The following is a 17,815-nucleotide window of genomic DNA, read 5'->3' as shown; positions in this document are numbered from 1 at the left end:
ATGTTTGCATGACTTGTCTGTCTTCAGTGGCATCTGTCCCGACTTCACTAGCTCTGTCGAACTCCGTGTCTTTCTCACTTTATTGTCCATGGTGATTGTTTTGTTTTTCCATGAAGCTTAAGAAGCACAGATGTCTTTTAGTGGTCGTGTGACAACCATGAGCTGTCCACACGCACTTCTGGATTTTGCTTTATTGCATCGCCACATTGCTGTACATGGGCTACATTTTCCTTTTGTTGTTGATGCTGGCTGTAATGGCAACCCTGGAGCCATTGCGTGTCAACTGTGTATAATGTGCTGTTGCCACAGGTTTCAAGCCAAACTGGAGACAGCAGTGGTTTACTATTGCTGTTGGGTTGATTTTTAGATGCGTGTAGTTGGAGGAGCCACTTTCTCCTCAAGTATCTCTTACCATTGTAAATAACCTTAATATTCTTTTAAAATGGAAATGCTGAGTCTCCTGGATATTATAGGTTTATGTTATGCTTCATTTCTGAGAAGTCTGTCGGTTTGGTATCCCAAATAGTTCTGAAAACTACAGTACCCATGAGCCAGACAGAGACTTGAATCAGAGCATCGTTGCTAATGGGAACAAAGAAAACACCACACCGTACTTTCTTCATCCAAAATTGACCCAGAACCCAAACTTGAATAGTTTATCAGGTTTCTAAAGAGCTTAATCTTAAGCTTCCGCTCGTTGTTCGCGTCACACACAACAGAATTTTATGGTTACCTCCAGAGACTGTGTTGGATAATATTACTACTACTACTACTACTGTTAATACTGATAGTTCAACCGGGAGAGTTCCACAGCCATCGCAAACTTAGCGATGCCCCTCACCTAACACTGTCTATGCAAAAAAACTATTAGATTTTTAACCCAAAAAAATCCTTCACTTGTATATATAAAAATACATGGACTGTAGCCATGCACACTTACAGCACAGATAACAAATCTCTCTCCTGAGGTGGACTAGGGACCATGTAGTTCTGTCAGGAAACATGATCCTCACTGTGACAGAGTTCACCTACAGACAGCCCAACCTCTTTAGGGATTTTAATCAAAGTGAATCATGTTACACATGTCAGCTGGGACACACAGTACTACAGCACCGGTGTACAGCAAACCTTTTTTTGTAGGTGTGTGAGTGGGGAAATCCAATTCAATGACAATTGACCTCTGTTACCTCTCCGTCGTCTCCGGTGTCGATGGTTTCTTTCGTCTCTTTAGAGTCATTCAGGTATATGTTTGATGTATCTGTTATGTAAGTGGTGAAATGCCTGCCTTTTACACATTCATGTAAACCTTTTTCATGGATATTTTAGCTGTAGTAAAAGAGAAGTTTGTATTTTACGGCTGTTTGCCAGGAAGCCACATAGACGTCTCATCTCCATGGTGTCTGTGTTCATCATCAGTTATTGTCATGTTGTCATCAGTGTTGGTAACACTCGATCATCTGTGGTGAAAGACTTGATATACTTGATGTTCCGGGAATATAGTCACAACTTCCATTGCCATAACATCCCATGTATCTATAGTATGCTGTAGAGATTCTGTTTCTAGTACCGACTTTCTCTCCCCTTAATAGCAATTATGTCAATCTGCCCTACTTCCTTCACCTTTTCTCTTTTCCTTTCTTGCAAAATACGTTTCTTCCTAACTCACTTTGGTTCTGCACCGACCTCTCTTCCTACTGTTGGTCCTCTCAAATCAGGAGCCCCAAACCACTGTTATCCACAACCCTGCTGATGGAAACAAGGTATACGGCTGATCAGATGCTGGTCTGAAGCTGTAGTCTGCTGCTGATGTGTAGAGTAGAGCCTTAATGTTGCTGCTGGTGATGTTTGTGTGCCATTGGATGTTATTGACACTAAAACATAAAAACAAGGGTCTATGGTATTTCTGTGGAATATTGCATGCTGTTAAACTGTTGCATGTAATTCTTTACCATTCGTCATCTAAGTGTACAATTGTGTTTATTTCTTACTTTGTTATCATGTCAGATCTGAACATGAAAATTGAGTTTGTGTCATCTTTCATGCCGTGTTTTAAACCTTTTTATAAAACGAAAGCATGTACTGTCATTGTGAAATGATAGTGGGTTTTATAGTCGCGCGACAAAAGGGATTATGCATGCGGTTGGAGCAGAGTAAAGACCATGCAATACCATGGATACCAAAAGCTGTTCCAAGCCTAAACAGAATAGCCTGGAGTCCATCTACCATGTCTGTGCAGGTCTACGTTATCATGTTTAGTCCATCAGATAAACCGTGTGGGAACACGTGCATGCTCGCATCTTTTGCTTTGTGCAGTGACATGATGGTGTAGCTCATAGTGTAGCGTACAGTATGTGTCCTTGTGCATAGTAAGTGTTGTGTAGTATCATACATGAAGAGAGTTTAATTAGAGAGTTTTTTATTCACTTGTACCAATGCAATATTGTGCTTTTTTTTTTTTTTTTAAATGAAACAATAATCCACGGATTGATCATATTTGTTGACACTCTCAAAGTTACTGTCAGTTCCTCTATTATCTCAGCATAGTGTCTGCATTGTTTCCTCTCACCATCTATTGGGTAACAGTGAGATTGTGACTCAGTTGAACTCAAATGTCTGTCCTCAGCTTGTTTGTGCTTTTGTGTCAGTCTGGTTGTACTCACGTGTCTCTTATTTGTCGTTTCCACAGGAGTCCAGTGAGAGCGCCAACACGACCATCGAGGACGAGGACGTGAGAGGTAGGCAGGTTCACACTAACCGAACACAAACCAGCCTTCTGTTAGCAGGACGACTTCCCAGGCACCTCCATTAAAACTCTCTCCTCTAAACTCTTTAACAAGTGCTGCGTCTTGACGTTTTTTAACCTCACAGTTTAAGGTCACCTCTCGTTTCCCCTCTTTGGGTGCACCGGCTCACTTTATCATTAGGTTTGGACAGCACCCTGTAACTGGTTGTGTCTATTGCATGAATTTGTTGCATGTTATTTATTGTCTTTATGTTTCAACTTGTCATGGTCCATAGTGCTTCATTTTGCATGCCATTGCTGGCCCAGTACCATTTACTTGAACCATGGAGGATTGACCTACTATTTACCCCCCTGCAAATGCAATAACCAGAGTTCTGGTAGTCTGTGGGCACTTGAATAATATCCACCAACTATGGGACAGGTGTTCTGTTCTGTATGAGCAGACAGACACCTGATACCTGCCAGTTCAAAGGCTGTAGTATAACAAACAAGTATCGGGGGAAGGACTGGATATTTGAGATATTTGCTCCAGTGGAATTGATTTGTGATTGTGTGACGTTCTGTCTGTGTTTTTCTCATTGTTACTGACCTTTGCTAGAACGGAGAATCTGCCAGACAAATGAGATACGAATCTCTCCACAGCTTTTACATTTAGTAAATGTGTTTATCCTTTGTCATATGAGCATTTTCTGATTTCCTGAGGCTCCTCACATTCACATTTTTCCCTGCAGTATGTGTGTGTGAATGCCAGCATACGTGCTTCCATACTTCCAGTACATTAACAGGCCCATTTAAGGGGCTATATGTAAGAATCGCTTGTTAACAGTGACACCTGTGGCCGTCAACGACAGTCAGCGTCCTGTTGCTCGCGCTTGTGCTCGCACTACGTAGACGCGAGCGAGCATCGGTCAAAACAGTGAGGCGACACACACACAAGACTGATCGTGATTGAAAGTAAAAACCACAATATCACTGTATATTTCACATACTAATGTTAGCTTACCTGTCAAGTAGGAATTTTGAAAGCTCAGGGTCCGTTTTGATTCCCAAAACCAAACGAAGGTCCCTCCATGAAACGAAGACCCGGCCGATGATCCTAGTTTCCTCCCTGACGTCGGTCACATTCCTGTTTTGCAAGACGGGCCTCACTCGATATAACTTTCCGTTTGTTGGCATTAGCGGACTCCATTTCTAACCAAACGTTAGCTATGGTTGCACACTGTTATCCCTGAAGCGGAGCTGAAGAGAGTAAAGGCACTTGTGAGCGCGCAGGGTGTCCCATCCGTTGGATTTTCCCGGAATAAAACAAGTCCCACATTCTTCACTTTAAAGCAGTCTACAGGCTGATAGAGGATGCCCAGAAAGTCACGGAAGGTGTCATGTTTTAGGTTAGGATACAACCAAATTAAAACACGTTTATACGTGTAAAAACTTACATACAGTCCCTTTAAGGGACATGGCATTGTCCTTCATATTGGCCTCCATTGTTATTCATGGCTGATTGGATTGAAACTGCTTTACACTGCTCTACTTATGATAATGTTCAGTAGCATGTCTTCAGTTTTTTCTCCAAGGAAGACATTATCCCCTCATCAGGTCTTTCTGCTATTATTCTTTTACATCAGCCATTTCTCTGTCTGGTATTCATGTATTCAAAGACGCTTAGAAATCTAGAAATTAGCAGAGGATTTTTAATCTTGACATCTTTTGTGATTTCGGCAGTAAGCTCTTTGTGGAGAGTTGTCTGTGACAGAGAGAGGGAAGATAAAAGTTCAGTTCAGGAATTTCAATGAGGGCAACTAGTAGTTTCTTATTTCTTGAAATGGACTCATTTGCACCGATGTGAATGATGGATGGTCGATGGCTTCCTGTTAGAGTGTCTAATGTCCTTTGCATTAAATGGATTTAATAAAGTGGCCAGTATTTGTTTTATTTGGTGGCTTGGTTGAAAAATGGTGGGAAAAAATGTACTTAGGAGGTATTTTCATGGGGAAAGGTACGTTAAATCTTTATTATTTGTTTTCTTTAATGGGGCTTCTCTGGGGCGAATGAACTCCACAGCAAGCTGAAAATACAACATCTGTCGTATTGTTGGAGTTGTTAAAGCTAACGTGTCTATTTACACATCCACAGACCATTAGCAGTCAACTGGTTCAACTGGTGGTTGAACAATAAGTCAACCACAAGTCAATAAGTCCAATATTCACTGTCTTTTTAGCTCCGATTTGGTCTCCACCAAAGAAAAATATGTGTCTCTTTAGCTTCTAGATGTTTGACTCTCCTTCAGAATAGCTAACTTTGTCTGCTCTTTGCTGCTTTATAGGCAGGTAGTGTACAGTCTGACAACAAACGCCCGCTGCTGCTTGAAATACAGAGATGAAACTGATCTTGATCTTTTCATCTGACTGACCAAAACTGTGTCTTTAGTAGTTACTGTGATGCTCCTGCATCACCTCCAACATATTCCATATTCACATCCCTGGACATTTCATTTGTTTACAGCTGGTGGGAGAGTTGGGGGGGCTTTGAACAAACTGTCATTTCCTGCATGCTTTTCATTCATTCTCCATTTCATGTCTTCCTGTCATTCCTGCTTCGTCCACATTTCTTTCCATCCATCCATTGTCCCCGTGTTTCATCTCAGCACACTCTCCATCCTCCAGTCCCCAGATCTATCACCTTAAGCACTTAGACCACTCCACCTCTCACAGGGGTTCCTCCTCCTCATTGTCTTCCTCATCCTCCTCCCCCTCCTCCTCCTCCTCCTCCTCCTCCTGCTCCTGCTGGTACTCTCCTAGTGTTTGGCCCAGTGGCGAGGAGTGCTGCCAGTACATCCCATTGGCTCTGATGGCTGTCTACCTGCTTCTCTTCTTCACATCTTCCTTTCTGGTCTTTACCTCTTACCATCCCACCACATGCCACTGCAGCCCCCATCACACCCTCACGCAGGGGCCCGGCCCCCAGCACAGTGTGCCCCTGCCCGGCCAGGGCCCCACCGACTCCCAATGTAAGTCTATTTCCCAGTGTGTAGACAGTGCTGGTGTCAACAGTAAGACAGATATACATCATGTTGTCTGTTACAGGTAGAGAGCAGTTTTTAATTAGATTAGGTCATTTACAAAAAAACCTAAGTCACAGCCTATTTGTAGTTCTTCAACTGTAGGGTTTAGGTTTTGTAGTACTGTACCTAGGATATAATCAAAAAGGCAGAATTGTACGGTGTTCAGGACAGTCATCGCTCAGTAATCGTAGTATCATCATAGTTCTAATACATTTCTTTTTAGTTATTACAGCATCAAAGGAACATGACAGGCTTTTACAATTTGGATTTATCTCCAGACTCAGACCAGGGTCACCTTAACTCAGCTCCTAACTTTAAGTGCTTCAGCTCATCATGTTCCATTTTAAAATGTCCCGTGCTCTGAAAAAAAATGTGGCACTTAGATAAAACAAATAAATGCATTAAAAAGACCTCTGTGGGACTAATGAACTTGAAACGGAACCACACCTCGTCCACTGAGTCTTAGTGCAGAGCTGCTGTGTCATAGCACCCCTCACAGGTCAGAAGCTGTCACAGCACCCTACCTTCTCTGGAGAGAGTTGGTGGTTTCTGACCTGACCCCTCCTCACAGGTTGTGGCCTTAGTTTGGGTATGAGAATGATTTTTCCATCTTATAATGTTTCATTATTTTCACTAAAAAACAATGGCTCTAACACAGGCTTTGTAAAAACTGAGAAACCTTCTATAGTCGAGTATCTGCAATTTCGTTACTGGTGGGGTTGTGACGCAGACTCTCAGGTATTTTGTCCTTTTAGTTCATTATACTGTACTAGCACTTTTTTTTTTTTTTTTCCACATACTATACTATGACTTTTTTCTTTTTTTCAACATATACTATGACATTTTTTTGGTATTTTTTTCGACATACTATACTCTGACTTTTTTTAATTTTTTCGACATACTATACTATGACCTTTTTCATTTTTTCTAAACATACTATTCTATGATTATTTTCGACATATTATATTATGGCTTTTTTTCGACATACTATATTATGGCTTTTTTTCAACGTACTATACTATGACTTTTTTTTATTTTTTTAACATACTATACTATGTTTTTTTTTCAACATACAGTATAGTTCATTATTTCTGGTGATGATCGTAATGGCTGTGTGTGTGCGTTCTGTGCTTTAATTGAGCAGCTTATCGAGGCTTGGACTTGTTGAGGAACTTTTATCTATAATCAAAGATTTTATTTTCATGGCAGGATGTGTAGACTGAACTGTAACACTTTGCTTCATGTGATATGGCATATATAGACTCCTGGTAGTCAAGTCAAACATGGCCTTGGGCTGTTAAGAGTTAACAGCTGATGTAGAAGAAATATGCTCAGGTTCCTAATTGAAGAAAACATTACTCAAGCTTCATTTGTTATGTAAAAGAAGTGATGTGTAGGAGATCTAAGTAAGGTATCGAGAAAAAAAAAAAAAGGTCCTTTTTTACTGGCAATAATATCAGTGTTTCCTGCACAGAAACCAACATTAATGCATTCTAAGATTCAGACCGTGTCTAGTATTTTATAGTCCATATTGTGTGTTTGTGTCCTCATGTGAACATCAGCTCTTCCTACAGTTACAGTAAAAGACTCTGTACTTTGTTGCTTTTGGCTGAACAGTCCTGCTCCTGCCAAGGATCACTTTATCTGCTCCGTTTCTTTGTGTTTATCACCATCTGCTACGTGTGTGTGTGTGTGTGTGTGTGTGTGTGTGTGTGTGTATGTTTCTGTCTATTAGAGTGTATGCGTGCCAACCATCTTTCTGTCCATGCTCTAATAAGAGATCCCAGAGGAAAAGACTATTTATCATACAGCTGACAGAAGCTCAAAGGACATTATTTCCACTCCACAGATACTGTGGAGCCTGACGGTATTCTACTGACAGAGGCTAAGCTCTTCATACTGCTAGTACTACAACTCCGATTTCATACTGAGTGACTCTGATGAATACCATCAAAAACCTGTTTTAGATTGTGTTTCTTTTCTTCTCACTGAGTGTTTTCAGAGAGACAGGAGGAGTGAAGCACTCTGACAAAAAAGGATTTGCCACGTCTTTCTCTGCTTTGTTAACATTATGTGGGTTTCTGCAGTACAATACACACGTTTGGGATTTAAGTTGATATTTGATATACTGCTGCTGCTGCGTACAGTGGTGGAACAATTACTCAAAGCAAACTATTTCTACCACAAAATGAGCATGAATTCATTATAATCATAATGAACTGCTCTTTCCAAGGTCAGAGTCTTATATTAAAAAAGAAATATAATTATTTCTTATAGTCCAAAGTTGATTAATATGTTAATGTGTTAAAGATGCATATTCTTGGTGTGTTATACCTCATATTCACTACATACTTTGGTGCCCCGTGTGAGGCGTACTAATTATCGTTACATATGTTGGTACCCTTTAATTCATTCATGCTACAGCATCAACAGCAAATTAAAACAAGCAAATCAGGGAACAATATGAATATATATATATATATTTTTTTATTTTTTAAAAGTTGAGAATATTTTAAATTGTGTGTGCGTCTAAAAAAAAATGATAGAAAAACGTGGCACCAGAGAGGAGTGCACGGCAGTCGCGCCTTAGCATAGGTGTTTCCTCTACCTCGCCAAACAAACAGGCTGGATTCAGGTTAAAGCTTCTTATATACAGTACTATCAATTCAAGATCAAGCAGCTATAGTGGTGGTAGAGCACCTCCATTAAACACAGGCTTGGTCTACACGGCATCTACACATCAAGATGCAGAAACACTAATTGCTCCTGATGTGTGTGAATGTGTGAATAATATAAATTACAATTCGGACAAATCATCTGCCAAATTATTGTGCAGTTTTGTAAAAAGTAAAAAGCCGTGGGGCCCCTTTAGAAAACTGATAGTGTCTCTGTAAACACCAGTCAGTATTAAGTTTCTATTTGCAAAGTAAAGTCCACAACATTATTTCTGCTGTGTCAGGATTTCAATGAAAACAGCCAATCAGAGGAGGGTATTCTGGATGTATCCAGCCTGTCTGAGGCTGCAGCTGCTAGTTTTAGTCTCGAACCAACAAAGCAAAGTGTACTAGAGAACATGTCTCACCTTTCTGCAGTTAGTTCTTTTTTGCTTTTATTGTCACTTGAGGGAATCAGTGCACAGCTCAGTCTGAAGACTGTAAGTGTTCAGTTAGCTGGGAACAACAGTGGACTTCAAGCTGTTGAAGGTAAAAATGGATTTACAGTATTGGTCTGTGTGTGTGTGTTTGACTCCATTATGTCATCTCCATAGTGTAATGTCAGTGGTGGGTGTACTTTTAGTAAACCGCAACAAAAGCACTTATTCTCTCCATTCATTGTTTCCTAGCTTACCTACTTAGCATGAAAGGTAATTTTGATGTTGTTCTATGTTGAACCATGCTGACTAACTTCCTACCAGTCTTTTCCTTCATTCATTTCTATGTGACTGTATTTCTGCGTGAACCTCAGTCCCTGGATGTTGTGATTTTGGGTCGATGTTGTCCTGATGTTACACATTGGTCCATTTTTTAACCTTAATTTGTGCTTCTTTTCATATTGATCAGGGGTTTGTGTATTCCATCTAATCTAACATGCCTTTGTTTCTCTTTGTCTCTGTGTCTCAGCTCGTAAGCAGGAGATCATTAAAGTCACTGAGCAGCTGATTGAGGCCATCAACAACGGCGACTTTGAAGCCTACACGTTAGTTCAACTGGTTTAATTTACTTACGACTCAAAATATCTGACACCTGTTAAACCAAATATTTCCCTGACTCTAATATGTCTGGTATGATATTTCAGGAAGATATGTGATCCTGGCCTCACATCCTTTGAGCCGGAGGCTTTGGGCAACTTGGTGGAGGGCACCGACTTCCACCGCTTCTACTTTGAGAATGGTAAAAAATGAGTGTTTGAAACACAACATTTATGTTTGGGGATTGTAACAATGATAAAAGCATTACTTCTTAGGTTGATGTTTCCCTGGCTCAGACCCTGCTGATGAAAAGGAAACTAGTAAATGTAGACTTGATTCACTCAGTGTTCAGTTGCACCTCAGACGTAGTCGTCTAAAGAGCTGTCATATTAAGTCTTATCCTCCTCGTCTCCTTCATCCGTGCTCTTCTCCTCTGCAGCTCTATCCAAGGTGAAGCAGCCCATCCACACCATCCTGCTCAACCCCCATGTCCACTTGATTGGGGACGAGGCTGCCTGCATCGCCTACATCCGCCTCACCCAGTACATCGACAGCAACGGCATGCCTCGCACCATGCAGTCAGAGGAGACCCGCATCTGGCACCGCCGCGACAGCAAGTGGCAGAACATCCACTTCCACCGCTCCGGCTCGCCCACCGTGCCCACCAAGTAAGGCCAACACCTCCTCCCTTGTCATCCTCTCTGTCTTTCACCTCCAATGCTTTCTTGTCTTGCTGCAGATTTTTCTACAAAACAATCTAATATTTTTTTATGGATATTTTATCATATTTATATTTTTTATTCAAATGATCTGATCTGCTTGTTTTGATTTGCTGTTGATGCTGTAGCATGAATGCCTTAAAGGGTACCAACATATTTAATGATAATTAATAAGCCTCACACGGGGCACCAACAATATGTAGTGAATATGAGGTATAACGCATCAAGAATATGCACCGTAAACACATTAACAAAATAATGAACTTTGGACTTTAAGAAAAAAGTATTTATAAATGTTGAAAAAAGTCATAATATAGTATGTCAAAAAAAAAGTCATAGTATAGTATGTCGGAAATTTTATGAAAAAAAGGTCATAGTATAGTATGTTGAAAAAAAGTCATAGTATAGCATGTCGTAAATTTCATGAAAAGAAGTCATAGTATAGAATGTCGAAAATTTTATGAAAAATAAGTCTTTGTATAGTATTTGGTAAATTTCTTAAAAAAAAAGTCAAAGTGTAGTATGTCGAAAAAAAGTCGTAGTATTGCATGTTGAAAATTTCATGAAAAAAAGTCATAGTATAGTGTGTCGAAAAAATAAAAAATCATAATATAGTCTGTCGAAAAAATAACACTCATATTATAGTATGTCAAAAAAAGTCATAGTATAGTATGTCAGAAAAATTGAGGTCATAGTTTAGTATTATGGAAAAAAAAGTCATAGTGATATATGTAAAAAAAAAGTCAGTTTAGTATGTCAAAAAAAGTCCTAGTATAGTAAATGAAGAAAATTTAAAAAAGTCTTTGTATAGTTTGTCAAAAAATAAAAAGAAGTCATAGTAAAGTATGTCGAAAAAAAGTCATAGTATAATATATCGAAAAAATCTCATAGTGCAGTATGTCGAAAAAATATCAAGAAGTCATAGTATCGTATGTCAAAAAAGTCATAATACATAAGTCGAAAAAATAAAAAGTCATAAAGTTTTTTAAAAAAAAGTCATAGTATAGTATGTTGAAAAAATAAAAAAAGTCATAGTATAGTATGTCCAAAATTTCATGGAAAGAAATGTCATAGACTAGTATGTCAAAAGATTTATGGAAAAAAGTAAAAGTATAGTATGTCGAAAATTTTCTGAAAAAAAGGTCATAATATAGTATGTTGAAAAAAAGTCATAGTATAGCATGTTGTAAATTTCATGAAAAAAAGTAATATTATAGTATGTCGTAAATTTCATGAAAAGAAGTCATAGTATCGTATGTCAAAAAAGTCATAATACATAAGTCGAAAAAATAAAAAGTCAAAGTTTTTTAAAAAAAAGTCATAGTATAGTATGTTGAAAAAATAAAAAAAGCCATTGTATAGTATGTCAAATTTTTTTTAAAAGTCATAGTATAGTAAGTCAAAAAAAAAAGTCAATGTATAGTATGTCGAAATTGTTTTAACAAGTCGTAGTATAGTATGTTAAAAAAAAATTCATAGTAGAGTTTAATTCCAACTCAATGGTTCCCATTGGGGAAAAATTAGATATTCTATTTTCAAAAAAAGAATATCAAGCAAAAGGAAAAGTAAAGAAAATATTTGACATTGAAAACAAACTACAGGACAAAATGAAGTGAGATATCATGATTCAAATGTGCATAGGGCTTTTTATCTCGTCATTAATCCACATGTGATTTGTGTTTCAGTTGAGAGGACCATCTTTGACCACAAACACCCTCCAGCCTACAACAGTCAGCTAAACAGACCCCGCCTACCAAGTGTCTATCAGATTCCTCAGCCAATCCCTGCCCACGATAGCTAGAGCTCTGCCCACTCAGTGTGTTGTTTACATATTGTCGCTGCTGGACTGAAGATTATTGAACATGTTAAAAAAAAAAACTAAACGAGGGTAAAACTTCAAGTCTTGACAATATCATTTTGTAGTGAGAGTGTGTGGTGTTCGTTATGGGAGTTTTTTTTTAGATCAATAGAAGAGGTTTTCAGAGGAACAAGTCGTTCCAGTTGATTCATTTTTAATGGGCTGGTTGAAATATGTGAAACTTCCAGTCATGTAGTGACAGTTTATCATTTAAATATTGCACATATTGAAGATTCATGAGCTGTTGTGATGTTTTCGCCTTTTGGGCACGACGACCAATATATCACATATCTGCTTTTTACTCATGTATCTTTTCAGAATTTGCCGAGGTCAGGCAAAAGCTTGCTTTTGTTTTGGTGATGTATAAGTTTTGGTAATTGATGTAAATCGCTCTCTCTTTGCTTCATTTTTAGCAGTATCCAATATGGCTAATTTTACAAATGTGTTTTCTGGTTTGCCAACTGGCACCAAGTATGTTTACTAGGAATTTTAACTACATGTTTAAAAGGGAAAGTCAATTGAAACATGTTTTATTTTGTCTGTTCGGACTTCCATCATCGCGGTCTCTTATGATAGAATGTATAGACCTGCATAGAATTCTTAAAGGCCATTCTGTGACTCTTTCCGCTCAATTTTCCACACAATAAGGAGCTAATTATGTGAATTTTATCAGCTATTTTGTTGTGTTTACTTTTGGTATTGTGATGTTGATGCCTGTTCCTCCACCTATCATTATTAGTGCTTTCCTTTTAAGCCCTTTCAACCTTGATTGAGTCCCACCTTTATTCTGTGCTACTCTACGTCCAACTGGTGTATGCCAATGTTTTTACAGCACCATGTTTTTACACTGGACAAGAATAAAGTAGAATCATGATGTTGATACTGACAGGGAAAGACAAATTCAGCTGAAACTTTTGGTTCTGGAAGTAAGTTAGCCATTAGTTAGTTCATTTTTGTCACGAGGGAATTTGATTTTTAGCCAGAATTACGGAGCAGTAAATCACCATTATAGATCTTGTTATGTTACTCTATTGTGTTATTTTCATATCACTGTTAAATGAAAGGGAAAGGGTTTTTTTGGCATCACTTGCAGATTCATATCTAAAGGTTCATAATTTAAAACACTGAAGATTAGGATGAAAAAAACAACGAATGGGAAATTAAACTCCAGAATCAAAGCACAGGGAACAGTTTGAAGATAAAGTCACAGGGTGTCCACTGATGATTATGTTGGCGTTAAGGGTATTGAGATTTTTTTTTTTGCTTGGAAAACAGTTTGCATTCTTTTTGTTGAATCACATTTGTCCCTCACACACCACAGTTTGTTTTTATCTTTTTAAGATGCATTGAAATTCCTGACGGGACACTGGTATATAATGTTACCACGATGGGACAAGCCTGATCTATGTTTTAGTAATATCGAATAAAATGTGTGATTTATGCCAAATGACTTGGTTTGTACTTGTTTAATTTGGTCTTCGTTTCCCACACACACACATACACACACATACATATCGTATATGTGTACATATATTTGGATCATACCTGGATCATGGTTGTGTCTGCTGTCGTGGCCCTGCTTGACAATCAATGCTACTATCATTATTACGTGCTGAAGACCCTGTGGAACCTCAAGAGAACAGCCTGGAAGAACAAGTGCATCCCTTCAGAGTGGCAAAGAGCAGAGTGGCTGTCTTCATCCCAAAAGGAGCAGAATTCCAGCCAACTAAGCCAGTTTAGGAGCTTTGCAATGCTTTTTCTCAGTGGTAGCCAAGAGGATGACCCAACTACAGTACCTCATTGGCGATGGATACATCGACACCAGCGTTCAGAAGGCATGTGCGCCAGGCTTTCTGGGATGTGTGGAGCAGGCTGCACACACAACTTGGAATAACTGTGGAAAAATGAAACAAATGTTGAAGTCTGTCCATTGTTAGTTATGCACTGTCCAAAAGTCTGGACGTCACCCGTCAACACCAGTTAGCTTGAACTCCTTCCAGGCTGCCGTTAGAAAGAACGACATCACTTCACATTTGACACATGTACAGTTTTATTGTTCTGCCATGTACACACTGCAGCTGCTATGCCTTGTTAGCGTTTCAGGTTTATTTTTTAGTAATAATTTGATAAAGTCATACATGCCCGCATAGATATTTTTGCACTGTTAATATGTATATATTCTTATCACCATGGAAACAGGATGCTCATTTATCAAATCAGTGGTCTCTTTTTTGGACATTTCTTTTATTCTTCCATTGGATCACGCACAAAAGTAAACGGCAACGTGAGGATCGTATTGTTACACAGATAAAGTCTCAACTGTAGATGAACACCAAACATACTTTATCAGCCTGTACACAATTCAACCAGCTTTCAAATCCAATCCTGTTTTTTCCTATGATGGCAAATTTGTCTTGACTTTTAGCTTCAGAACACATTCAAACACACACAGCCAAACACACACACACACATCACTCTCAGCTTCAACTGCTGGAGTATACAGGGATCACAAAAAGGACGGCAATAAATAAATAAGGAAGGATGTGTCTGATGACGGAAGTCACATTTTAAGTTGATGTGTCGATCCTTTGATAGCAGTGATAAGAACAAGTCAAATCAACAATTAAAGCAAAGCATGTGTGTTGTCTAAAAACATAAAGGATGAGTCTGGTGTTATTCCATATTTCATTATCGTCAACAAACCGCATGAAAAGACCAAAACCAACAATGTGTTAGACCGTCTCTTAATGCGTTCTGACTTCCTACCCTGTCAGTGCCTCTCAGCTCCAAACCCATTGGTTTCTACTTAAGATGTAAATCTTTAAAAATGACTCACAAATATTAAAATTTCATAATTTAAAAAGACTCAGTAATTTCCTAAAACAGCTGGTCACCGTGGTTACTCAAACAAGAGGAACTAGGACATTTGTTGGGGACATTACATTAATTACTGAGGATGTGAGGGACCAAAGAAATGCAATTTTGTGATTTCAGATGTCCTCCCTCTCTAGCATCAGCTAAAGCAATTTCACTTTCTGATGACAGCGGTTGTTTGTTTCATTATAGAATAATACGATTAGGATGACAAAGCTTTGTAATTTGCAGTAATAATTAAGTAGCCTAAATGCTTTAGGGAAAAAATTATGGAAATTATGTAATCAAAGCTCATATCAAAACATAGTTTCTGCCTGACGAAGCGATTTTCAGCATCACACACGATTGAATAGAAATTAAGCTGACAGACAATTAAAATGTGTTAATTGGCGAAAGACAACATTCAGCACTGACGAGCTGAATCTAAATACAGACTCAGGGAAACTGTAAATTATGAAAACTGATGATGAGACGCAAGAAGGGAACGTTTTACGACCTTAAAGAATGGAAATTAAAAAGTGATTTTAGACTGCACTTCCATAAAGTTCATAAAGCAGAGGCATCCTGACTTCCTACATTTCCCATAATGCATTTTTTCCATTAGACCCTTCCTGCCTGATAAAGCACCTACATTTTTCAAACACATCTCCAGCTTGTAACGCAGGTTTTTCAGTAAAAAAGCCCAAACTGAGGTTACCCTGATGACATCACTATGACATCGTCAGGGTTATAATGTCACATGTGACAAAGACATTATACAAATGGCTGAGTAAACATGTTAAAACACGTCCACTAATTTTAATTAGGGCTGTCAAAGTTAACACGATGATAACACGTTGACGCAAATTTGTTTTAACGCCACTCATTTTTTTTAACGCATTAATGCAACTTTGGAACTTTAACGCTCCAAACTTGCACTAAATCTTGGCGAGGAAAAACTGTCATGGCCATTTTCAAAGGGGTCCCTTGACCTCTGACCTCAAGATATGTGGTTTTATGGACAATATTTGTCATTGTTTTGTGTTGTTAATTGATCTCCAATAATAAATATATGCCGTACATTTGCATAAAGCCGCATATTTATCCACTCCCATGTTGATAAGAGTATTAAATACTTGTCAAATCTCCCTTTAAGGTACATTTTGATACATTGACGTGTTTTAATTGGACAACAATGGAGCTCTATGGCACGGAGGAAGAAGATCTATCAGGTACACACACACACAATACTTATTAGTAGGTCAGTTCATTGTTGGTTTGGCTCTGCACATGAGACTTGTTAACAAGAAGAAAAATAAAGCCAGCCTGTTCCTTTAAAAGGCTTGATAGAGGACAGTTATATGAGCACGGCTGCGGTATGAGGTGAGGAGAAGCAGCGTGTGAAGGTGGACCGTGAAACACAGACGACGGGAGCTATACGAGAACAGCGGGGTAAGTGCTCAATCTGCATCGAAAACATTCCTCATCACTACTTTCTTTCTCAATAGACACACTGTATATATATATATATATACACACACAGAAGAAGTGGCAGCTCTGTGACAGATAAAATGTGAATGCACAACACACATTAGAAAGACACATGAACGAAAAAAGGTCATCATGGGAAGACAAAAGGTGTGATCACACAGCCTTTGTAAACAGATCAGCAGGGTGATGTTTGGCTGTATATAGAGTCCATGGTGATACACACATTCACTCCTCCCAATGTATTCTCTACCAGACATTAATCTCATCTGTACGGTGGCCATTCTCCAGCTGAATCGGTGCATGTACAGCAGGTTTACGTGGGCTAATGTATTAAATGCTTTCAATTTTTTTTTGAATTTTTCCCCAGTCCAAGCATGATTTTTTTTCATCTCCTCTATATATACAAATGTTTACAAGAGTTTTCAAGAAGAGGCCTGTGCGTGAGGCGAAACATCCAAGATGCCCCCTTTTTGACTTCGCTCCACCTTCGGTGCGTCGTACCGTAACCGCACCACAGCAGCCCGAAAGGTAAAAGCAAAAAAATCAGGGTCAAGGGTGCCATCTTTGGTCACAAAAAGAGCAAAGGAAACACAACGTGAAGGAAGGAAGAGTGTTAAAGCGTGGAAATACTGTCCCAGTATTCGACAAAAAAAGAAGACGAAGAAGAAAGAAAAAGTAGAATCCCGTGATCGGCGAGGACAACAAGAGGGGGGGGGGCCTGACCTGAAGATCAGTGGAAGCAGCTGCTCAGTCAAAGAATTCCTCCTCCTCCTCCTCTTCCTTCTCTTCCTTCTCCTCCTCCTCCTCCCTCTCCTGGTCGTCCTCACAGTAGCGTTGGAGCAGTCGGTGCAGGTGCTGCTGCAGTGCGTCGGGCTGCAGGGCGTCCGGGTTGTCGTCCAGACGCTCCAGGTGCACGTGCTTCCCCTGGCCATCCCTCACCACAGTCCTCTTCTGGGTTCGCGACTTACGCATCTGGCTTCTGCAGGAACAGAAAAGAAGAGTTACACCACATCCAAGCTGACTCTGATGGAGCAGCAGTCACTGGACATAGGCTACTGGTCATCAACCAAATACACTCTATAGGGGTTAAACGGGCCACAGCTCAGTAGTCACTATCTCTGAATATGGAAATCCAGGGCTGCCAATATTAATGTTAAATAATTTAATCAAATAGAGATTTCATTTTCCATTCATGTTAATGAAATTTCAATTCAAAATTAAAATAGAAAAATCCCATTATTATTTCCATGTATGAAATTTCATGGTTCAATAATTACACAACAAATTACAGAGCATAATTACTGCTGGAGTGAAATAAAAAAACTCCACTGACAAATAATTTGACAAAATAATACTGTTAAAATCTTTAACCGTGAAATTGTTAAATGCATTTTAAAACTAA

General features: G+C 39.0%; 2 protein-coding genes across 25 annotated transcripts in view; one reads left to right on the top strand and one right to left on the bottom strand.

Annotated features, from left to right (window-relative positions):
* camk2d1 (calcium/calmodulin-dependent protein kinase (CaM kinase) II delta 1) overlaps nt 1–13,519 on the top strand; it is a 76,617-nt gene extending 63,098 nt beyond the window's left edge. For 8 of the 14 annotated variants that reach the window (XM_037757793.1, XM_037757791.1, XM_037757796.1 and 5 more), the window contains 6 exons: nt 1,716–1,760; nt 2,687–2,735; nt 9,425–9,500; nt 9,600–9,694; nt 9,932–10,160; nt 11,897–13,519. In XM_037757793.1, the coding sequence (XP_037613721.1) occupies nt 1,716–1,760; nt 2,687–2,735; nt 9,425–9,500; nt 9,600–9,694; nt 9,932–10,160; nt 11,897–11,900 (498 nt within the window). In that variant the 3' untranslated portion in view covers nt 11,901–13,519. Of the gene's footprint in view, nt 1–1,715; nt 1,761–2,686; nt 2,736–9,424; nt 9,501–9,599; nt 9,695–9,931; nt 10,165–11,896 lie in introns of those variants that run through there. The other 6 variants (XM_037757800.1, XM_037757798.1, XM_037757802.1 and 3 more) reach the window with 3 other exon arrangements.
* Nucleotides 13,520–16,767: 3,248 nt separating this feature from the next.
* The window catches only part of ank2b (ankyrin 2b, neuronal), a 76,369-nt gene continuing 75,321 nt past the window's right edge, over nt 16,768–17,815 (bottom strand). For all 11 annotated transcript variants that reach the window (XM_037757750.1, XM_037757746.1, XM_037757747.1 and 8 more), the window contains one exon: nt 16,768–17,392. In XM_037757750.1, the coding sequence (XP_037613678.1) occupies nt 17,161–17,392 (232 nt within the window). In that variant the 3' untranslated portion in view covers nt 16,768–17,160. The remainder of the gene's footprint in view (nt 17,393–17,815) is intronic.

Source organism: Sebastes umbrosus, chromosome 22 (assembly GCF_015220745.1).
Source record: "Sebastes umbrosus isolate fSebUmb1 chromosome 22, fSebUmb1.pri, whole genome shotgun sequence".
Classification (NCBI taxonomy): Eukaryota; Metazoa; Chordata; class Actinopteri; order Perciformes; family Sebastidae; genus Sebastes; species Sebastes umbrosus.
Note: the sequence above shows the minus strand (reverse complement) of the source record. Positions and strands in the feature narration are given on the sequence as shown.